Source organism: Ammospiza nelsoni, chromosome 6, assembly GCF_027579445.1.
Source record: "Ammospiza nelsoni isolate bAmmNel1 chromosome 6, bAmmNel1.pri, whole genome shotgun sequence".
NCBI classification, from domain to species: Eukaryota; Metazoa; Chordata; class Aves; order Passeriformes; family Passerellidae; genus Ammospiza; species Ammospiza nelsoni.
Genome location: NC_080638.1, coordinates 10,679,220 through 10,702,411, shown reverse-complemented (window position 1 = coordinate 10,702,411; position 23,192 = coordinate 10,679,220). Strand labels below are relative to the sequence as shown.

The following is a 23,192-nucleotide window of genomic DNA, read 5'->3' as shown; positions in this document are numbered from 1 at the left end:
TCTGATTTTGAACTGCTAAAAAAAAACCAGTTACAAGGCTAAATCTGAAACCGGAGCTTGAATCACCCTTTATGTCATCACCCTTTATGTCAAATCCTACCTGACTCTTTACAATTCTGAATTTGAACATGTTTTTGATCTCAGAGCAAAACCTGGATGGTGACATTCCCACCCTAGAAGTGTCCTGACTTGCTTAGTTGGCATCTCCATGCCACCTGCTTGTGGGTTTGTATGGCAGAAAGAACTCCAAGAGGGAACAAATTCCTTGAGCACCAGTGGCTCCGGAAAAAAAAAAAAAACACATAAAGCATCTGTATGGTCAACAAATAGTTATGATTTTATTGAGTGGTAGAATACACAAGGAAAAAAAATTGCTCTTTTTGAGTTACTGGATTTTTTTTTCAAAGAATTAAGAATAACCAGGAGCTGTCCTATAGGAATGTGGGTTTGTTGTTTTAACATTGGAAGTGTTAGGGCTTTGTTAGGAAGGCTTTCTTGGGAAGGCATCTACTGAGGAAAAGGATGTCTTTGCCCTAATGATGACCTCAAATCCAGCCAGAGAGCTCAGCCCCTGCAGCAGGGAACGATGGTGCCTGGACATGGGTCCTGACAAGCCTCCCAAGCCCTATTTCAGTGAGTAGTTGGGAGCTAGACTCCTCAAATCTGTGCTTGGAGGGAAAACTCCAAGGAAAGTCCCCTAATTCCCACTGTGCCTCTGCCTGGGAGCTGGGGGCAGTGAGTCCCTGCTCCCAGGGCTGTGGGAGGGGGGCTCGGTGTGAGACCCAGCTCACTCCGAGGTGCCTGTGGATGTCACCTGTCCCTGCCACCCCCTCTGAGCCCCAGCTCTGCCCTGTATCCAGCACAGCCCTCCAGGCAGATTCCAGCCGTGCTGGGAGATCATGGGACACCTGATTCCAAATTTCTCCACCTTCATCCCTCAGTAATTTTTCTCCAACTCTCATGCATCCCTCCCCAACCCCTGACCTTCCCAAACTTCTCCCATCTCTCATTCTCTTCCCAAAACACACCCAGAGGCTTCTCTTTGCTGCAGTTTGTGCTTTTCTCTGGCATCCTCAATCATCCTGGTCCTCCAGCTCCTACGCCAGTCCCCCACACTGAGTGAGGAAAACAAATCCAGTCCTTCCCTGGCTGTTGTTTGATTCTCTGCCCTGAAACCAGCTCTGTGTTTCCAGCTCCCCATTGCCATGTGTGTAGCTGGGTTCAATAAACCCTGGCAGGCTCCCAGCACCTCATACTGGCTTAGGGGTTGGTTTTTTTTTTTTTCCATGTTTGTGTCTCATTACAGTGCAAATGAATGACCTTTATCAAGTGAGACAGTGGACAAGATTTCACGTCATTATTTTCAGAGAAACTGGTTAGTTAAGAGTCCTCAGAAAGCTCGGCAAAGCTGTGCTGAAAATTCTATGTTTCAGTCATTTTGAAGTTTATATCCATCTACATTTCCAGTCTTACTGAAACTTCTGGAATATCTCCAGATAAGCCTAATTTCACTTGGAGAACAATGATAACAAAGCAGATTGATCCAGACTTCCAGGGCTCTTTGACCTGCTCCAGTTAAAGAGGGGAGAGCTTGTAGAATCCTGGAATGGTTTGGGTTGGAAGGGGCAACAAAGATCATCCAATTCCACCCTCCTGCCATGGACAGGGACACCTTCCCTAGACCAGGCTGCTCCAAACCTCATCCAACCTGGGCTGAAACACTTGCAGGGATGGGGTGTCAACAAGGAATCAAGGCACATAGGAAACAGCTCAAATTCCAAGAGAGAAAACTGGGATTTTTTTTGGAAGGAGAGGAAGAAGCTATATGAGCCAGAGAGGCTTTGCCTGGAAAAATAGTAAGTTTTTTTAGGGAAAAAATGCCCATTTTCCTAGCAGCTGATACTTCCCCAAGATCAACCCAAACAGCTTCCCAAGAAGAAAAGTGAGAAGAGATGAAGGTGGCAGGGCTAAGGAGGAAAACATCTGCTCTGGAAATAAGACAAAAAGCCCCAAGGGCTGTCAGAAGAAGCAGCTGGATATTTAAAAGCTTGCACTGCTGATGCCACTGTGCTCGTGGTCATCCTTGCTGGAGCACAGTGAGGTACATTCAAGGAAGGTATGCACAAATTAAGGCAGTCCTGATGAGGTTAGCCAAAGGAGAGCTCCTTACTACCTGCCTGGGAAATCACAGCATCCAGAAGGATGTTGCTTATGTAGCTTTTCACCCTAAACATTCCTGCTGGCACTTGGGTGAGCAAGACCCCCAGAACAAGCCCTTTACAAACCTAAACATTACTTGCTGAAGCTGCAAGATGCTGAATTCCCCACGGTAAGCAAAGATAAAATCTCATTTTATTCTCCAAAGAGGGTGTGGAGGGAATACATTTATTTTTTTTTTTTGCAATGCTGGCTGCAGTCCCAGAGTTGTCTCTATTCATGATGAAGCACCTTGCTGATTCTGTGGGATGCTGCTAGGATTCAAGGATTTGACAGAGAGGATCCAGTTTCAGAGCTGAGGGAAGTAATGAGCCGTGCAAAGTTACCAGAGTCTCCCTCCTGGTGTTTCCAGGGAGCACTGAGGCAGATGCTGGAGCTGGAGGCTGCTTTTGGAACCATGGCCCTTTGTCCTAAACCAGATATCTCTTCTGTTGTGTTGCAGCTGAACCTGAACCCCTGGATTTATTTGGGGTCAGGTCACCTGTTCCAGAAGCACCTGGAAACTGTCCAACCATATCTCCTGATAAGCCATTAGTGAATTTTGGTAATTAGGTGGTGGGCAGAAAATGGAGTTTTAGACAGCTTGTAAGAGGGTTCTCCAAAGTCTCTGATCAGCAGCACAGCCTGGGCAGGGCTGATTCCAGCTGGGATTTGAGCAGCTCCTCCTTTTGCAGGGAGAACTCCTTTTCTCCTGCGATTGTTCCCAAGGGAAGGGTGAACAGTGCCATGGCTCCTGGCCTCGGGCAGGCAGGAAGAGGCTGGGTGCCATGCCAGGCATGTGCAGACAGGCAGAACTCTGGGTTTCTGCAGGGCAGGATGGTGAAAAGGCCGTTTGTGGTTCCCTTGGAGCACTGAGGAGCAATTAGCACGTTTTGCTGGTTTGATTGTTTTGGTCTTTTGTGTGATTTACTGACGCTGTGCCAGACCTGCTGCTCATTAAAGAGAAAACAGACCCTCTCCTAAAGGAGACCTTTTGCTGTTTAAACCCAGAAATCTTCTACAGACCCCTGGGAAGAGGGGCTGACCCTAAAAACACGGCTGTGTTAACCCTGCTGTGGTTAGGGGTTAGCTGTGCAGGGCCAGGTCACAGCTTGCACTAAAGGGATGCTACGGTTAGAGAAGGGGGGGAGGCAGGGAAAGGAGGGAGCTGGGCTCTGGACAGGGCTGGGAGCAGCTGCCAGTGCTGTGGGATGTGATTCCTCTTCCACACAAACATGGGAAAGAGGCATGAGCTGACTGGGGTGTCCTTGGATCACAAACATTCACTGAGGCCAAAAACCCCCAGGTGTGAATCAGGGTTTGTGTGGTTTAGGCAGAATGAGAGTAAATCTTGTGAAAAGAAGGTCAAGGTCAGATGTTAATGCCCCTTTTTTAAACATTTGCACTGCTGGCCTTGCTTTCCACCCTCTGGAGCACATTTTAAATCTGTGTGGATTGAACAGAGCCAGCACCAGAAGCAGCTGGCAAGACAGGAACTCCCCTACAACCCTGGATTTAGACTGAGATCTGAGAGTAAAAGACACAAGTGTGAATCCCCCCCACGTCCCCCCCATCCCTCCCGGTCACTCACACCTCCCCAGAAAGATTCATGATCACTTATGGAGATAAGCATCCAGCCAGAGATCTCCAGATTTCTTGAGGGACCTGTGGGAAGAAAAGGAGAAGTTTGGGAATCTTGGTTCTGTTGTGTTTTTCCTGCAATGAAGGCTGTTACTGAATTTAATATCAATCACAGGATCACACTCACAGAACCCACCCTCTGTCAGTGTGAAGCTATTTCCCCTGCTCCTGTCACTTCAGATCTATGTCCAAAGTCCCTCTCCAGCTCCTTTGGAGCCCTTTTAGCACTGGAAGGGGCTGTAAGTTCTCCTGGGAGCCTCCAGGCTTCACTCCACTGTGCCTTGGTGCCGTGTGGCCCTATTTTGGGCCACCAGATCTGGGGACAAAAGCAGGTTTGGAGCCAGCTCTCCTGCCCACTGTGGGCACCCCACTTCAATCCTGCTTTGTGCAGGAGGTGCCTGGACTGCAGAGCTTTCTCATGTTCCCTGCCATGAATTATTCCCCTAAGAGCAACTGAGACACCAACATCAACACCGAGGCTGCTGACAAGGACTGTTAGATCCTCTCCAGCCCTGCCTGTAGGGAATTGCCTGTTGCTGCTGGCAGAGCTCTCAGGGGACACAGCAGGGGCTGTAACCTGACCAGTTTCCCTTTGATTCATCTCACTTTGCAGCAGGAGATCTGCTAGCAACTCCCAACAGCAGGAGCCACCAGCTGTCAGAGCAGGGTTATATAAAAATCAGAATCATTAGGGTTGGAAAAGCCCTCTAAAATCAACCTCAGCACTGCTGAGCCACCATGTCCCCAAATGCCACAATCAGGTTTGTACCTGTCTAAAGGTCAAGTGTTTGGTACTTTGACAGCAACAAGACAAATTTCTGAAAGGTCTGCTGTGTGCTGGATCCTCTGTGCTAGAAAATATCAGGTGTCCCTGAAAAATGAGCTGCAGTGGGCTCAGGAGGGCCTTACCCAACGATGTCTACGAACGCTTTCCCGAGAGGCTTCTCCTCATAGTGGACTCCATACTTGGCACATAAAGACTTCACCAAAGGCTTCACCTTCCAGAAGTTGTGCCGTGGCATTGTTGGAAACAGGCTGGAGACGAGAGAGAAAACAAAGCTGAGAAAACTCTTGAGACAAGCGACAAGGGCTGGGCATTAGGATCCGCATCCTCAGGGGCTCATCGTTGGTGCCTCCTCCTCAAACTGCACAAACAAGGGAAGGAGGCACAGAGACAGCCCTGCTTTACATTCCTCTGTCTCAAGGAGGTGGTTAAAACTGATTTCCTGCCCTGCCTCAAAGCAAAGCCATACTCAGGACACACTGAAAGCCAGTTTGTGCAAGAAGGGACATGACTGCAATGAGAGGGCAGTGGGAGTGAGGGAACAGCCTCAGAGATGGCCGACCATATTCCTCCAAATAATTGTTTCTTGCTGAACTGAATTCCCAGTGAACTGCTTCTTCACCTGTGGAAGCAGGTAAAGAAGGATTGTGGGGGCACCTTGCCCTATGCTCTTCCATGGAGATTTCCTAAGCTGGCTCCCAAACCAGCCAGCCTCACCCTAAAAGCCATTTCTTTTACATTTGCTGTTGCCATTGGCAACAGACTGTCCATATGGCCCTGTTTTCCATATTTTTTCTGGAATCTGGTACCCAGCATCCTACATAGTCCCACACTCTATAAAACACTGGAATACTTTGGGGGAGGGGAGTTTTCTGAGGTGGATGCTTGGGATTTGAGCCCACAGCCTTTGCAACTGGTAGATGCATAACAACAACTCCTAATTAAACCCTAAATTAAGGCTGTGAGAGTGAAAGCTTTGAAGCAAGAGAGAAAAATGTCATGGCTGTAAGAGAAGCACACTATCATGGAATGGTTTGGGTGGGAAGGCATCTTTAAGCTCATTCAGTTCCTACCCCACCATGGCAGGGTCACCCACTAATGCAGGTTGCTCCAAGCCTCATCCAGCCTGGGCTTGAGCACTTCCAGGGATGGGGCAGCCACATCTTCCATGCCTGTGTAGTCTGGGACTCTATTTCCTGGGCATACAATCCTTCCCCAGCCCATCATTCCCTCCCCTGGGCTGGGACAAGCTGGCAGTGCCATCCCAGCCCTGTACTCACTGGTGCTCGATCTGGAAGTTCAGGTGCCCGGTGAACCAGTCGTTGAAAAAGGACTGCTCAATGTTGCAGGTTGCTGCCATCTGCCAGGGAGAGAGGGAGCTGTGAGGGTTAGGGGTGGCTCATCCCAAAATCAGGGTGAAATTCCTCTTCCCTGAGCTCTGGGAGTGCAGAGCTTGCCGTGGCTGGGTGTAGCAAGGGGAGTTTCAATCCCTCCTCAGGGCCTCAGGTAATCAAACTCTCACTGGTGATGTAGCAGCCCAAGCCCAGATTCCTAAATCTCAGCCTCTCCCATTTGAATTCAGAGGATTGACAGCAGTACCAATGTGGAAAACAGGAGGAACATGGACACAAAGCTTCCCCATCACCATGTAGTCATTGCTCAGTTTGCCTTAAGTGTGATATTCTGAGACTATTTCTTAGGTATTCTTGCCATTAATGATCATTAAAATTAGATATTTTTTCTTAATATTCTTAAAATTCAACCAAATTTTTAATAGGGTTCCTCCCTCACACATTTTACTTGGATTTGCAGGGAGATAGAACTTCTAAAATATCAAGAATATGGTTCTAGAATAAAGAACAGGAAAGAGAGAAATCAATCACTCATCTTCCAGAACAAAAGGACAAAGGCAGGCTCCAAAATGAAGAGTCAACATATTTTCCTCAGCTGTTTTGTTACTGGGATCTACAGGCCTGGCCAAAATATGCAGGAATGTTTTTTGGATTTGCAGTCACATCCAGCTTCACTCACCACAGAAGCAGGTAACCTTTTGATTGTCAAAGTAATTGCAGACCTTTGGAATTCCATGTCTTTCCCCAGCACTGCTGGCTCTGGGAAGAACATCTTTATGGGAAAAGTAATGGACAGGACAACTCTATTCTAGTAAGGGGTGGTGGTAACTCTCATACTCTTTGAGTAAATCCCATTTTGGGGTGAGTCAGGGGTGATTTTCTCCCCTCCCAGTTACCTGGGAGCTCAGCCAGTCTCTGTGCTTCTCAGAATCAATTTCCATTGGAATGTGATTCATCTGGGTGACCCACACAAACCAGTGACTCTCCAGAAACCTGCAAAACCAGGAAAAATCGTGAGAACTTCTACCAGACATGGGGACATCAGGTAATTAAAGTGGGGTTTGCAGGGAGCAGCAGAGACTTGGATGGATGTTGACAAGGAATTGCCTGGAATCATCTTTGTTCCAGGCTTGTTTTCTGCAAAAGCAGATGATTCTGCTTTTTTGCAGAATTTTGCAGTTTTGCTTTTTTTTTTTCTCTTGCACTTTGAGTTTCTTCAAATATTTTGGGAATAATGGGCTGGTTCTGATAAGTTTTCCAGCTTGATTTCGGACTTGGAGCATGCACAGAATTACCTCTACAATCTGCTGGAAAGAAGGTGGGATGAGGCACTCTGGGAGGGTCCAGCCATGACCAAAGTGGGGTCAGCAGTGTGTGGGAACAGGGAATGAGGAAAGGCAGGGGAATCCTGGCAGGACCATCACGGGGCAGGGGAAGGTGCAGGAAGAGTGCCAGAGGAGCTGGAACTCGGAGATGCTGACAGGGAAGTGAAGCAGTGGGACACAGCAGAGCTGAGGCCAGGCTCAAACAGCACTGGAGGGATGGGAGAGCAGCAGGGATGCCCTGGATGCCCTACCTGACAAACGTGAGGAGACACAGGGATCCCAGGACGCCGTAGAACGGGATGTAGGTGATGAAATAGCGCAGGTAGTAGCTGATGGCCCAGGCCAGGTCCTGGGGGACAGAGAAACCACCAGGCATCACTTTGCCCATCTTGGATAATGTGTCCTTGCTGGTGATGTTTGGAACACTGGGTAATTCCTGCCTGCCCCCTGGCCTCCCTCTCTGCTCCAGTTTCCAGCCAGACCCCATAAGGATGGAGGGAATGTTTCACTCACCGCCCAGAACCTGCGCTTGATCATGGTCGAGATGATTTGGATTTGGAAATACACAGGGATGAGCAGAGGTGGGAAGACTGCAAGGCAAAGGGAAATGGTTTGGCCATCAGAGGGGTGGGGAGGTGTGTGACATGAGGGACTGCTTCCATGGAACTGGGAACATGCAGCTTTTCCATGGAGCCTCTCACATGAAGGTTATTCCCAGCCTCAGCTGTTTTACATTCCCTTGCTGTATGAGGCAATGTTCCAGGTGCTTGGATATCCCTGAGCTGATTCTGGGACCTGCACAGGGTCCTGAGGAAGGGTGGGATGAGTTGGGATTTGAGGAGCTGCTCTGCTCACACAGTGAGGGCTGGAAAGGACAAGTGGCATTCCAGGAAAAGGGAAGGTAGGAGGGTGGATACTCACTGAGGAAGAAGTACTCGTGCTGGTGGTTGTAAGGCAGGTACTTCAGCTTCTTCTTGCCATACTGCAGGACACAAAGAGACAGCTCAGCCTGGCATTGGGACATTCCCAGGTAAAAGCAGATTCTCTGCAATAATTCTTAATTTATTGACCAGGGAGTTTTGACTGAATTCCCACAAGCGGATAAGAAGAGATTCAGAGTGATTAAATGTCCTAACTTTGTCACTGTTAGGTGTGAACTCAATTTTTAAAGATGGTTTCTATTTACTTGATGGAATTTTGATGTACTTCACCTTCTGCCATCCCTGTGTCTCTGAGAAGAGCTGCCAGCACCTCCATCTTTACTAATATGAATGTGATAGGCATAAAGTCTGATTTTTTGGAAAGAAAGGCTTGTAACACCAATAAATCAGGCACATTATTCTCTCTGGGCTGAGCTCTGCAAGGCTGTGTGCTTGGCATAATTTGGAAAATGATTTTTGTACCAATGTGAGAATATTGGGATAGACTGTTTCTGTCCTAATATCAGATATTTTGAGGTGGAAATCCAGTTTTTCCTTGTTATCATAAATGTTTAGGTTTTCCTTTAAGTAATAGAACCATGGTCTGCTTTCTCAATAATACAAAATCTGTCAGAGAAACTATTTTTAATGTTGTATTTCCCTGTGTTGTCTTTGCTGCTTGCCCCTATTCTTGGGGTTTTGTTTTTAAAACTAGAAATCCTTGTTCCACTGTGAAAAACACCACGATTTAAGTGCTTTGGGTAGGTTTTTATAAACAGGCAGTAAATATTTTGGCTCTGGAGGGGTAGATAGAACTAAAATTAAAATCACTTGATGCTGGAAGATATTTGCTATGGAAATGGAAGGTCAGTTTTGAAATGCTCCTGCTGGAATACTAAGGAACACTGTATTCCCCCTCATGTTGGTACCTCAAGCCAGCAGCATGAAGTGGCCTTTAGTGGCTTTTTGCTTTCTCTCCAGCCCCATCTGCATCATTTTTCCCGAGGTAAACCAAGACACTTTCTCCTGTGGTCAGCACAGGAAATGGATTGGGAATTAGTAGTCAGTGCTGCTCCTCAGCCCAAGGGTTGGCTCCAAACTGCTGTCAGACCACGTAGCCAGACGAAATCCCTGGATTAAGCATTTCCTTTCTAGCATTCCTGGAAGTCCTGCCTGTGTAAGTCATGTCTAACAGTGGGAGCCAACTCCTGGATTTGCGCAACCACTCTCAGGGCCCTCTCGGACAGTAGTTTTCCATGTTTTCCCCACTTTTCCTTACCTCAACGGGCTGTGTGTCTCCCAGGACAAAAATGTGTAGCATGTTCACATCTGGGTCCTTCTGGAAGATGTTGGGCTTGGCGTGGTGCTGGAAGTGGCGGTGGTTCCACCAGTTTGCAGAGGCACCCTGGGCAAGGAGAACAAGGAGTTTTCATCCATGGAGAGCTGCTCCCAAGGTGGGAGTACCCAATCATTTATAGGGACTAAAGTGGTGAGAGTCAAGTTGTGGGATTTGCTTTGGAAAGAGCAGCAAGCAGGGAGTGGTGGAGTTGTTGGTTGCTATGAGACTGCTGCTTGCAGAGGGATCCCTAAGGATCATCCATGTTGAAAGAACACAGAATAAACACACTCTGAGCGAGTTACAGGTCACTGTGTCTTCCCAGAAAATCCTGAAATGCTTTGAGTTGGAAGGGACTTTAAAGCTCATCCAGTCCCAACCCCCTGCCATGAGCAGGGACACCTTCCTCTAGCCCAGGTCGCTCCATGGGCAATGGTCACCAACTTATTTTGTGCCTCTGCTCACTCTGGGAAGGTTGAGAGCCTCCCTTTCCTACTCTGCCACAGCCAAAGTGATGCATCCCCAGAATTCCCTGGCTCCATAATTCCCTTTACCTTCAGGTGCCCAATGACAAACTTGTGGACGATGTGGTTCCAGGAAGACTTCTTGAAGACAGAGAGGTGTCCAAAATCATGTTGCAGCCACCCTGCCTGGGCCTGGGATAGGGAGAAATCAAATAGTTAAGAAGCTATTGAGAATCAGAGCTAAGCAGGAAAGAAATGCAGATGGAGGGCACATTGTCAGTGTGAGGAAGATCTCTCTTTGTCACCTGGGAAGTTGTAAGGATGCAGGCAAGGATGAGGGTTGTGATCCAGCCGGTCCCAAAGTAGGAAATCATGAGCCAAGCCAAAACTTCCATGACGATGATGTGTCCCAGGTAACAGGAGAAGAACAAGGGGCTGGCTTGGAACAGGTTCATGTCCTCTGCTGTCTTCCTCAGGGTCCGGAAATCTTCCACCAGCTGGGACTGCAACAGGACAGGCAAGAGCAGAGTGAGGCTTGGGAGTGAGCCTGGCTGAGTTGTGGGGTGGATGGAGGAAGGATGAGCTCCATGCCAAGTTCCCTGGCTCTATATTCCAGCTTTTTGCCCTGTATCCCTATGAATAAACATCCTGGCTGGTCTGAGCCCACATCCTGACCTTTTGGACTTGGAGCCAGGAGAGTAAGTAATCCAAGCTCTGTTGAGTGTCACATCACCTGATGGCTCTTGTCTGAATGAGCTTCCTAAGCACTAAGGAGAAGCTGGAGCAAGAGGGAATTCAGTGCTATTGTGCCTAATTCCAGAGCTCTGATAATGAGCACCCACTATCACCCGTCATCCATTCAATCCGTGGGCCAGCTCCTGTGCAGCCATCCATGAGGGGCATTCCTGGGTCACTGGGGGCCAGCATTGTCCCCTCTATTGTGAGTGACACAGATATAGCACAATCATGGCCAGCCACAAACAACGGGGCAGGATTGAGTTTCCTGGGCAGAGCCAGTTGTGCCACACTCTGGGCCTGAATAATGGATGAGCAGGGATACAGAGCTGCCCTGAGGATGGGCAGAGGCTGCTGCTCCTTAGCAAGGCCACCAAAATGGGACATCTGGGGACTTGTGTTTTGCAGCTTGGTCACCAGCAAAGGAGCAGCAAGAAGGGACCACAGTCACCAGGGCTGGTGCACATTTCCCATTCCACCTGTCTCAGTTCCCATTTCCCTTCAGGATGGGCTCAGTCCAGCCTGGGTGCCTGGAATGGGCTGCCAGAAATTGGCTGTTGGTGGCTCTGTGGGAAAGAAAGTATTTGTACAGCCAAAAGTGTCACCCCTCTTTCCACACATATTCGAATCCATGATAGGATGAAAATACTCTACATGGAGATGTTCAGTCACTGAAAACTCCTCTCCCTCTCTGGAGAGCATCCCAAGAGGGAAAGAATGGTGGAAATAGGCAGCCTGAACCCCAGCTGAGGAATAAATACTCACATTTTTGTCTCGGTCCTGGCTGGGCTCCCCTGGAGCGAGTTCTCCAATAAGCAAGGGCTTGAGAAACTTCTGCACCAAGGTGGGATTGATGTGGAAGGCCTGGAATGCATCCTGGAGTGGAAACAGGAGGAACTCAGTGAGATCCAGGAGTAAGATGTGCTTTCTATTCACTGTGTCATTCCCACCCACCCCCAGCAGTTGTGGAAAAGGGGGCCAGGTGACCTCCAGCTCTGGGTTCACTTTTTGGGACATTAATTCCACTGATGAATTTGCTGTGCTGGGAATGGTGAGACCTGGGATGGCATCCAGCCATATGGTGAAAGGCACCTCGAGAAATTCTTTCTAAGCAACTAAATACTTAAATCCTGTTAATTCCCTTAGAAGGTAGGCAGAGGGGAATTTGTGCAAATCCCTCCTAGGATATAAATACCCTTGGAAAGTCTGCTCCTGGAGGCAAGTCAGGAGAGGGGCTGACTGGTCACTGAAGCTGGATGTGACTGCAAACACAAAAAATATTCCTAAGTGTTTTGGCCAGGCCTGGAGATTCCAGCTGTAAAACAGCTGAGGAAAAACTGGTGACTTTTCAGAAGAATAATGCCTTATTTGTGGAGTCCTTTTGATCCTGGCATTCACGAGTTTATCTGGCTCTTCTTTTTCTCTGTTCCTTCCCCTTTCCACATATTTCTGTCCACCTGCACCCCACAGGTGCCTGATGCTCGTAGTGGGATCTTGGCCAGATCCTTTCACATGGCACAGCCGGAATTTTAACCCCAAGGACAGCAGTAGGGACAGAAAGCCGACCCAGAACAGAAACCCTCACTCTGTCCTTGCCCTTTCCTCACTGCACAGAACTGGAGTCAGCTCTTGGAATTCACCTGGGAGAACAGGAAAGATTGGTTCCATGAAGTGCTAAGAGAGTATGGAAAAAAATCATTAAAAACAGGAGTGAGGGGAACCGTGCTCCAGCCTTTCCACCTTTGTCCCATTGCCTAACAGTTGTAGTGACCAACTTATATTTCCCTCCTGGCTCTAAAGACAAAGGGCAGGCTGGAAAGTGCTCCCTGTGTCCAGCTGACCCTTCTGGGAGCTGCCCTCCATCTGGTGTTCAAAAATACCAGGCAACAACCTTGGGCCCAAAGTCCTCCAAAATCAATTGAAACTTGTCACCTGGGAAGTTGACCCAGAAATGGATCACTGAAATGTTGACTCTGGTTCCCTGTTTCTCTCTCTGGAACGATTTGTAGAAGATGTAAAAGAGGATGAAAAAGCAGAATGAGAGGGGAAGTAGACTGTATCTGCTGCAAGGCTCTGCAGTTTTGGGTGAAAACAAAAAAAGGGGAAGAGAGAGGGTGACACAAAAAATAATACTGAATCAATATTTTTTAATGCTTCTTAACTGCTGGGAATAAAAAAGTCTGGAGGTCTGATTGGGTGCTTACTGCCTGGAGATCCTGCAAATGATGGAAGGATTGGATTTTTGTTATGTTTATCTTATTAAGCTCCTGTACTAATAGGTCCCAAATATAAGAGAGTTCCTGAATTTTGGAATTGTTCTCAGTTCTGTACTGCAGGAGATAAAAAGCTTAAGGGAAAAGATAATCCCTGGGAAATGCTGTGTGATGTTGGCACTTGACCTCCCAACTTTGTGATCTACTGACCAAATAAGCCGAAGTGTTTTATGGGATATGGGAGTTATTCCAGCTGCTTTTCGTGAGAAAAAAGCTTTGTGTAATTGAGATATGAGCTGTACTTGAGCATTGGGAGTGTTTACAGCAGTCAGCACAAGTATTTTCTTTTACACCCCTGAACACTTCTGGGACAGAGACACTGCAAAGTGTCCCTGCCTTTGTGTTCTGTGCATGAGGTGACACCAGAACAGGTTGGCCCAGACTCAGATGTTGTGTTTAAAAAAATCAGAGACTCATGGAATGGTTTGTGCTGAAAGGGACTTCAAAAATCATCCCATTCCACTCCCCTGCCATGGGCAAGGACACCTTCCATGGACCAGGTTGCTCCAAACCCCACCCAGCCTGGCCTTGGACACTTGCAGGCAGTCACAGCTTCTTTGGACAACCTGTGCCAGGGCCTCAGCATCCTCACAGGGAAGGATTTCCTCCTAAAATCCAATCTAAACCCACAGAGGGTTCTCCCCCTGAATGAGAGAGGGTTTTCTGGCTGCAAATGGTTGTTCACCAGAGAGAAGCTGCAAAACTGATGCCAATCCTGATGTAGTGCTCAGAGTGGTGATTTAACAATTTCAGAGCATTTTTAAGGCCATGCCTTCATGGAGTGTGGGATGCAGTGTAACCTGTATTGCTGGGAGGAGAACCAGCAATCCTGGAACCACCAACCTGTGTTTCAGCCTCCTTTCAAGGATTCTGCAGTAACAGATGTTTTTTGGTTGCTAATGGAGATACTGGAGTTAAATTCTTGGGGATAGGAGTCAAGCTCCTCCTGTTTCAGCAGCTCTGGGTTTAAGCAGTTGAAAACAAAACGTGGCCCATCTTTCTGAGAGAGAAAGCTACTCATTCAGAGGATTTACTGCAAAGGGACAGAAGGGCCAAAATGCAGCTCAGTGCTTCAAAGGAAAAGAATGGAGAATACCCACTGGACGCAGGGAAATGGGGGCTGATGGAAAAAGAAGGTTCTGCCAAAAAATTTTGTCGCACATGGAGCCTCCTCCTTGCCAAGGTGTCGGGAGCCGTGGGAGACCAGCAGTTCCTGTTCCTGCTTGGGCTCTCCAAGCTCTGAGGCTGCTTGGATTTCATTAACACGCCCTGAAGGGAGAACATGCTCTCTGGATGCACTTCTGAGGAAGGTGGTTTTGAGGGAAACCCCAGACAACAAACAATTTATTTCTAATTTGTTCCTGTTTCAAGGTTGGGGGTTTTTTTTGTTGTTGTTTGGTTTCTTATCTTTGACTGAAACCTGAGAGGTGGCTGAACCCAGCGAAGGAGCAGCTGGAGCAGCAGCAAATGGTTTGCTGGTTTGTTTTTTTTTTCCTCTTTTCTGTAGCAACCTGTAACCAAATTCTCCAGAGAATTTTCTCCTGGGGAAAAAATGCTAAAAAGCTCCTTGTTTTAAAGCCTCCTCACAGAAGCAACTTTGAGACACAGCCTGGCCTCTGTTTAACCCTCCCTGTGCTTGGCTGCGTGACTCTGCATGTCACAAGCTCCCCCTGGAAAAGGGGACATTTGGGACACTTTGCTCCTGAATTCAGGGCTCCAGGCACGACACAAGCAGGAGACAAAGGCAAACCAGCAGGATTTAAGCAGAGCAATCCCTACCGACCCATCGTGGGGGGACCTGCATCGGCTGGGAGCAGCGGGAGGGCTGAGCCGGGTGTCCAGCAGGTGTTGGGGAGATGGGGACAGGGGACAGCAGCAGCTGGCTGCCCTCGGGGAGGGAAGGAGCTGTCAGAGGATGCTGCTGGAGCCGGGAGAGCCGCGGGGGTCGCTCCTTACCGTGGCATCTTCGCCGGCGCAGTGGCTGATGACTCGCTGGCCCCCCGGGTGCCTCTTTGCCCACTTGGTGACATTATAAACCTTTCGCTCTATCACCAGCCACTTGTCCGTCCTCAGGTTGTGCTTCTGGATCTCCTCCCAGGTGTAGAAGCGGATCTGCGCCGCCGGCTCCCCCGAGTCCCCCCCTTGCTCACCCCCTTTCCCCATGGGGCCGCTCGATTCTTTCTGTCTTCTTGACCAGAGCGGGAGAGCAGGGGGGAGAAGCCGTCCCTGCGCCTCTCGGGGCTGTGCCGGAGGGGAAGAGCTTTCCTGGCGGGATTGGACTCAGCTGATCCCCTGCTCCCTCCCTTCGCCTTCGCTCATGTCCTCCCTTCTCTTTGTTTCTGCTTCTCTCCGCCTGCTCGGAAGTGCCCCCTAGGCTGGCTGTCCCCGCACTGATGCACTTTATCCTCGCACATAGCCCTGTGTTTGGAGGGAAGCTCGGCCCCTTCCACCCACTCGCCCCCTCGCACCCCCCTCCTGGGCATCCCTCCCCGGGCATTCTCCTCCCTCGGCATGCCCTCCCTCTCCGGCATCATCCTTTCTCCCAGACACTCTCCTCCCTCCCGGCATCGCCCCCCTCCCCAAACTCAGCATCCTCCTCCTCCCCTGCCGGGCCCGCCGCCCCTCTCGCCGCCGCCCCCCCGCCGGTGCCGGGGCTCTCCCGGCGGGATCAGCCGAGCCCCAGCGCCAATCCCGGCTGTCCCGCCGCCCTCCCGCTCCCGCCCATTGGCCCGGACCGATCTTTCGAAGCGGCTGCGGGCCGGGACCGCCGGGGGACGGCAGCCCCTCTCCTCCTCCTCCTCCTCCCGCTCCCAGCTTCGTGTCCTCGAGATTTTTTGGCTCCTGATGTAAAGAGCTGTACCCGCCGGTTTTTTTCCTTTTCCCGCGTTATTTTTCTTGCCCTTCCCCTTCTTTTTTTCCCCATTCCTTTTCCCTGTTTTCTTTTTTTTTCTTCATTTCCTTTTCTGCCCTCTCTTCCTTCCTTCATTTTCTCTCCCTCCCCTTCCCCACCTTTCCCACTTCCCTCCTTTCCTCTCTTTTTCCTCCCTTTATCCCCCTTTTCCTTCTTCTTCTCTTTCCTACTTTTCCTACCTTTCCCCCTTTATTCCGTTTCCCTTTCTTCCCTCTTTCCCCCTTTTGTCATCTCTTTCCTCTTTTCTTCCCTCTTGCCCCCTTTTTCCTCCCTTCTCCTCTCCTTCTCCCCTTCCCGCCTTTTCCCTTTCCACTCCTTTTCCCTCTTTTTTCCCTTCACCCCTCTTCCTGCTTCCCCTCTTTCCACCCTTTTCTCCTCCTTCCCCTCTCCTTTTACTATTTTACCATTTTTACTATTTTTTAAACATTTTTTCTATTTTTACTCTTTTTTTACCCTTTTCCTTCCTCCCTCTTTTTCATACCTTTTTTCCCTGCTTTTTCCTCCTCTTTCTGCCTGGCCTCCCCAAGACTTCTCACCCCACTCTTCCCTGCTGAGCTCAGAAAGGAGCTATTGCTGTTCTGCCTGAAATCTTCATTGTTTTGCTCTGTTTTTGCCAGGCTGCCGCTGGTGGCTGCCAGGTTTCACAGCTTTGCTGTGGCACAGGCAGAGCTGGTTGAGCTCTGCTGCCCCAGGCCATGCTTTTATTGACAGGTGGGATAATGGCATCTTTGCCATCTTTTCCTTGCCGTGGGGCACCTTATTGTACACAATTCCTGCGTTAGGTTATGCAAGGTGTGGTGTGGCAAGGAAAAAAACAACACAGACCTCTTTCCCTGAGGCTTTGCTTACCTCTGAGAGGACCTGTGGCCACTTTCCAGGGCAGGTATGATCCCCAGTTTCCTGGTGATAGGAATCTTTTCCAGTCATTATTTTGCATGAATAAGTGGGAGGATTATTAATCCTTTCTGTAGTGGCAGAGCAGGGGAAGGAACCCACAGGGTTAACCATAGAATCACAGAAGGATTTGAGTGGGAAAGGACTTTAAAGCTCATCCAGTTCCAATCACTTGGACAGGGAAATCTTCCACTATCCCAGGCTTCTTCAAGCTCCATCCAACCTGGCCTGGAACACTTCCAGGGATGGGGCAGCCACATTTCCCATTCTCTGGGAAATCTGTGCCAGGGCCTCACCACCCCCACAGGGAATGATTTCTTCCTATCCAAATCTCTCCTCTTTAGCTTTGTGCCAAGGCGTGTCAGAGCCTTCCTCTGTTTCTGCCTGGTGTTAATGCTGAAGGATGGCTTCAGCCTGTTAGACAGTCTTTGCCTGTGGTGTGGGGTGAGGAAAGTCAGAAATGACAGGAATGTTTTGCTAAGACATGCAAGTTTTATTTAGTTTGGTTCAAAATAGCCCTGTGACAAGGATCAGACTAAATTACAGCCAGACACCACATTAAGGTGGACCTGAAACTTGTTGCTTGTGGTGAGGGAAAAGTTCACTGAGTTCTTTGAATTTGGGGGATTTTCTTTGAATTTTGGGGATTTTAGTCCTGTAGATGCGCTTGCATATGTACAACCCAGGAAGAAATCCTTCCCTGCAAGGGTGCTGAGGCCCTGGCACAGATTTCCTAGGGAAGCTGTGTCTGCCCTATCCCTGAAAGTCTCCAAGGCCAGGTTGGAGGGGTTTGGAGCAACCTGGGACAGTGGAAAGTGCTTCAAGCCCCATCCAACCTGGCAGGGGGTTGGAATAGGATGAGCTTTAAGGTCCCTCCCAAACCATTCCTGGATTCTGTGTTGATTCTATGAAATAAGCTGAAAAGTAGGTTGCTCCATTTTGGAATTTACCTGTAGATGGACAAAGAATCAAAATCAGCTCCCGGAACTCCCCACCTGGATATTTCCCATGGAAAATTGCACCATAACTTAATGACAAGCCATTGAAAGATGCTTCTGAAATAATCCCTGCTGCTCTCAGCCTCCTGCAGCACAGCCAGCCAGGCTGTCAGGCTTCAGGCAGGGCTTGTTCCGAGTTTTCTTTGGCTCCTGGGACCAAACCAGCCCCAGCACAGAGAGGAGAACAGGCTCTGCTCTATGGCCAAGTGGGTGAAAGGCTGCGGTCGCTGCCCGGTGTAGCTTTAGCAGCACAAAGAGCTTGTGTGAGGGACATAAAAGCCCTGAGTTTAACCAAAGAGTCACGAGATGTGGGCAGAAAAGGTGAGGATTGTGAAAGGGAGCAAAGTTTGGGAAGGGGGGATGTAAAAGTGGGAGAGTTTTTGCAGAAGTGGCATGTCTGCTCTTCAGCTAATGAGTCAGTGAGGGATTTCTTACTGGAGTAGACTGGAATGGTGAAAAAGCAGGGAAAATTGGTAGCTCAGGTGTCTTTACACTGTCTCATGCATTGGTTTAATGTTAAGAAAATTCCTTTTCCCTGAGGAAAGTGCTTTAATAATGTAGCAAAACCACAACATTTTGTGTGTTTGTTGTCTCATCCTATTGTGGAGTTTTATGTGGGAGGCAAGGTCTGATAAGTTTATTTTTGCCAAGGTCTGATAAGTTTATTTTAATTTGGTTTTCAGAAAGGACTAGACTTTGACAGCAGCACGCAGACTGGCACCAGCACATGGAAATGCCCTGTAGCTGTGCTGCAATCCTCATGGATGCAGGGAAAATCCTCCTTTTCCACCAGTTTATAGTATGAGACCTACCACTTGGTAAGGCCAGATGGCTCCAAGGCATCTTGGCTTGGTGGGAGAAGGAGGCAGCAGGAAGGAGCAGTGAACAGGGGAAACACACAAAGCAGCTTTCTGAAGGGGTAGAAGGCATGAACTGAGGGTTTGGGGAGGAAAACGCAGTGAAAATCAGATTTAGCTGCACCTTTAAACTTTTTTATACTTTAATAGTCTTTTTGATACCTTTTTCCTTTCTGCCAAAAAAATACATGTGAGGAGAGAAAGGACCCCAGCTTTTCTTTGTCTTTCACAAGAGGGAAAGGCTGAGAAGCTCTGAACATAAAAATAAATAATAAATTGAATAATAAATTCTAACACAGTGGGAAACAGCTGGACAGGGAATGGGGGGCTGGAGCCTGAGGTGAGGGAATCCAATGATTAGGTGTGAATGCTGTAGCAGTCCATGCATTTAAAACAAACTGCTACCAAAGAATTCCTTGATATTTTTTTACTCTGACATATTCCACTTTTTCTCTAGTCCTGGGAGAGTGGCTGAGAGCTGAGGAACTTTGAGAGGGAAACAACCAACAAAGGAACAGAAATCCCCATTGTGTGGGATCCATGGCTGGCAGGGATTCCACATTCTGCAGTGGATCTCGGGCTGCCCGTGGGTTTATCAGGGTCAGGGCACAAACTGCCAGGGGAGCAGGGGAGGGAATCACACTCAGACAGCAGCAGACGCTGGAATTCCAGCAGGCCAGAAATAAGCAGATAAATGCTCTGTTCTGATGCTGTTTTGTAATGATTTCTAGTGAAAGTCCTGCTGGTATTCCCATATTATCATCAGATCCTTTCCTTTTTTTCCTTACTCAGGTTTTGCTTTCAAAAATGTAGAACTCTAAACAATCACCACCTCACTCCCTCAGTTGCGAATCTGAATTTATGACTCCTGAAGGACAAAAAATAAGCTTATTTTTATCTCCTCCCTTACACAGAGTAATTCCTGGGTGCTTCTCCTTTCTCACAATCTCAGTCTTTTTTGCATCTAAACAGTCACTTTGCATTTATCAGTCAGTTGAGTTATTAGAGCAGAGCACTGAGCAAATATTCCATGAAGTTACACTGTTTGTATGGAAAATCAAGACTTTATTGTGGGTATTAAGTGTTTGCAACCCTAACAAAGAGTTCTGGGTACACCACTAACTCATTTAGGCCAACCTATTCCAGTATTCCAGCTCATTCCCAATAATACAGGAAGAATAAAGGCAATATTTCCAGTTCTCCTCTTCTGCTGCTGTTACACAGATGCTTGCAGTGGATCCCAAGCCTGGTGTAGGAATGGTGTTACAGGGAGCTGTCAAGCTCTTCCCTGGTAGTAACACAGTGACTAAATTAGTGGTTTCCTGCTGCATTTGCTTCATCAACGTGGCTGTTTTAATTGCACTGATGACAGAAGCTTGTAAATCATGCCACCACAATTCCCCTGGGCCTGGAATCTTCAGCTTTTCTTAGCCTGAATCAAAGCCAAGAACTGAGTCTTCTTTTAGGCTCTGCCCTTTTAAACTGTTTTTCGGCATTTGTTGTTTTCCTTTTATTTTTTTTTTCCTGTGGTTTCAGACCTCACCATCCATCATTGTAACTAATTTTCTCTAAAAGGAGAGAAGACAGACTGCAATCCTTTCAACTCATCTCCCTCTTTCCCTGATTAGTGGTTTGGTCACCAGATGCCCAAATATTTAGTGAATATTTAGTGATCCCTCACCACCCAGGTCACTTGGGTATTTTAAAGCATGTTCCAGTCAAGTCATGGTAGTGAAATAAGGAATTTTAATATATTTTCTCCAAATTCTGGCAATTCCCAGTCACCAGATTTGCGGGCTGATCAGAGGAGTGAACCAAAGAGCATCTCTTCCCTCCCTTTGGATTTTTGGTGGTTCATGGTAGTGGGTTTGGTTCATGGTGGTGGTTTTGGCAGTCTGGGGAGCTGGGTCACAGCATGATGCTGACAGCAGGTACAGAGGTGGAAGCAGTGAAGGTAAAACAAGGAGTCAGGGCACAGAAGGACTCATTTTACCTGGTGAATTGTGTTCCAGCAGGGATTGATGCCAGGAATCCCAGCTGGATGCAGGGTGCTGGTGAGTCTATGACAGCAGCTGGTTTTTCCCTGGCAGTTTTCATGACAAAGGTCCCGTTCTTGTCTCTGAGACACCCATTGAGATCCTGAGTGGGGCAAGGGCAGGGCAAACAAGCACTGCTGGCAACTGGCAGGACACAGAAACCTCCCCTGCTTAGGGCTGGTGATTCCAGGAGCCTCCATGGCTTGTCTTGAATCATCTGCTGAGGGGAAAGCAATCACAGCCAGGGATTTCATGTCAGAAGGAGCTTGGAAGAAAATTCCAAGGGCTGCGGTATAATTTGTGTTAATAAGGCATTAACAGCCCTTATAGCTGCTGAAACCAGAGGAAGCACATGAAGGGAACAAGAGTGGATTTTATCAAGTTTAGTGGTGCTTTTTGCCTGTTAAGATCCCTCAAAGCAAGTATCCAAAGGTTTAACTCGTGTAGGAAGATGGAATTTATTTGCTTTTAACAAATATAGGAAAAAGAAAACTGATCTCTGCATGCCCCCGTATTCATGATAAAAAATCATAAATACCAACTACATTTAAGATAAATATTCTGTTGTGCAATTGATCATGGGAAAAAAAGATAATTTGAAATAATTACTGCACAGTTCTGAATATAATTATGTTTTAAAAGATACCTAACATCCATTAATCTTTATTAACATGAATTGCTGAAGGGATGGAAATAAAAACAGTCCATCCAGTGTTTTGCAGGCACAGAATTCCAAGATGTGATGTAGCCATCAGGTGATGCAGCCTGGTGGCTCTTTGTTTCTATGGTTACCTTCAACTGGAATTGCTGTAACTAGGTCAGATTGGAAGGTGTGAATGGAAACAAAGAAATCTGGGATCAATAACAGAGTTCAGGGAGAAGGCTGCTGCTATGGAAAGGGAGATGAGTGTGGGGAGAGGAATTTTAATTTGCAACTCATATGGATGAGGTCCCACACAGAGGGATTGGTCTGTTTTAGCATCATTCACTCTTCCAGCATTATTCTGCTGTCTGAAGAATCATCCGCAGGGTTTTAATGTGATATACCTGTGGCAACACCTTCCCCCCCTCTGGCTGCATATCCAGGCATGAGCAGCCAAAAGGAGCCTCAGGACAGGAAAGGCTGAGGCAGCTGGAAGGGAGAACAGATGGAAGAGAGGGAGGGATCTTCTGGAAAGGGGAAGCAAAATCAAGGGTGGGGAAGATATGTCACAGTCAGCATAGGAATAAGGAGGAACAGGTTGTAAAAGTGGTTCAAAAGAAGGAACTTGAGTGTAAGGAAGGGAAACTCCCTGTGATGCGTTGAGTTTTAGCTTTCATATGTTCCAGATTCTGCACTGCATTAGTACATAACTCTGAACTTCACATAAAGTGTTAGCAAGTTGTCTTCACAGTTTAGTTAGACAAAACAATCCTTTTCCAGCCCCAGAACCAAGGACACCATTGCAGCTTTGAGCCCAGTGTAAACAGTGAATTGAGGAGAGCAAACTGGGAGGATGGGACTTCATAACCTGAAGCTGTAATTGGACAATTAACCCCAATATGTAAATAGACCAAAACTTATAAAAGTGTGAAAGTTCATGATCCCTTCATCTTAGGTGCATCTTGGGTAGAGACATGGCCAGGCTCTTGTTGTGCCCAGGGTGTATCCTTTGGAGGCCTTTTAATAAATACCTACTTTATTCCTTTAACTCTGTCTGCCCTCTGCTCCGGGTAGCCTCTCTAGGCATCACCTGGAAGGGCAGTGGGGACAGGTGGGGGTCGGTGTCTCCCCCAGGTAGCAAGTGACAGCACAAGAGGAAACAGCCTCAAGGTGTGCCAGGGGGGAGGTTTAAGTTGGATATGAAGGAGAATTGTTGTGAAGGGTTGACAAGCCCTGGAACAGACAGTTGGGGCAGTGGTGTAATCAGCTGGGGGGATTTAAAAACCGCATATATGTGGCATTTGGAAACGTGTTTCCATGGTGCCCAGCAACAGGACGAGGAGCAAAGGCTATAAACTGAAACTCCAGGAGTTTCACCTCAACGTGAAACTTCTTGACATTGAGGATGGCAGGGTCCTCTGGACAGGTGGCACAGCATCCAGGTGGGTTTAGAGACTCCAGAGAGGGGGACTCCACATCCTTCCTGCGGTCCCTGCACAGCCTGTCCCAGTGCCCTGCCATCCTTGGCAGGGTCAGGTTGAACTGAATGATCCCCAGAGCTCCCTTCCAACCCGAACGCTGCCGTGGTTCAGTGACTGATGGGCTGGGCAGTGCTGGGGGACTCGCTGCTCTCCGAAATGGTTCCGGGAGCCATCCCAGCCCCGACAGCCCGGGCTCCCTTCCGTCCCTGCGCCACCCCCGAGGGCCCCGGCATCCCGGCCGCCCCTCTCGGCCCCGGGGGCGGGCGCACGGCGGGCGCAGCCCAGTGGGCGGGGGGGACCGGCCTGGGCGTGGGGGCTCCGCGGAGGCGGAGCCGGGCCGGGCCGA

The 23,192-nt window shown here is 48.4% G+C and overlaps 1 protein-coding gene across 1 annotated transcript; it reads right to left on the bottom strand.

Moving 5' to 3' along the window:
• Positions 1-314: 314 nt before the first annotated feature.
• On the bottom strand, positions 315-15,438 carry LOC132074284 (acyl-CoA 6-desaturase-like). Its single transcript, XM_059473985.1, has 12 exons — positions 14,983-15,438; positions 11,519-11,629; positions 10,324-10,521; positions 10,109-10,210; positions 9,498-9,623; positions 8,220-8,280; positions 7,812-7,888; positions 7,550-7,647; positions 6,870-6,966; positions 5,902-5,981; positions 4,747-4,872; positions 315-3,861 (listed from the first exon to the last, which is right to left on the bottom strand). Exons 1-12 carry the CDS (start codon positions 15,187-15,189, stop codon positions 3,810-3,812), a joined length of 1,335 nt encoding a protein of 444 aa, XP_059329968.1. The 5' UTR covers positions 15,190-15,438; the 3' UTR covers positions 315-3,809.
• Between the last annotated feature and the right edge of the window lie 7,754 nt (positions 15,439-23,192).

Excerpts from the sequence above, each read along its gene's own strand:
- LOC132074284 (XM_059473985.1), bottom strand. The coding sequence starts at position 15,189 with ATGGGGAAAGGGGGTGAGCAAGGGGGGGACTCGGGGGAGCCGGCGGCG. Across the intron at positions 11,630-14,982 it reads GCGCCGGCGAAGATGCCACG|GATGCATTCCAGGCCTTCCA; the intron begins GTAAGGAGCGAC and ends TTTCCACTCCAG. Across the intron at positions 9,624-10,108 it reads TTGTCATTGGGCACCTGAAG|GGTGCCTCTGCAAACTGGTG; the intron begins GTAAAGGGAATT and ends CTCCTTGCCCAG.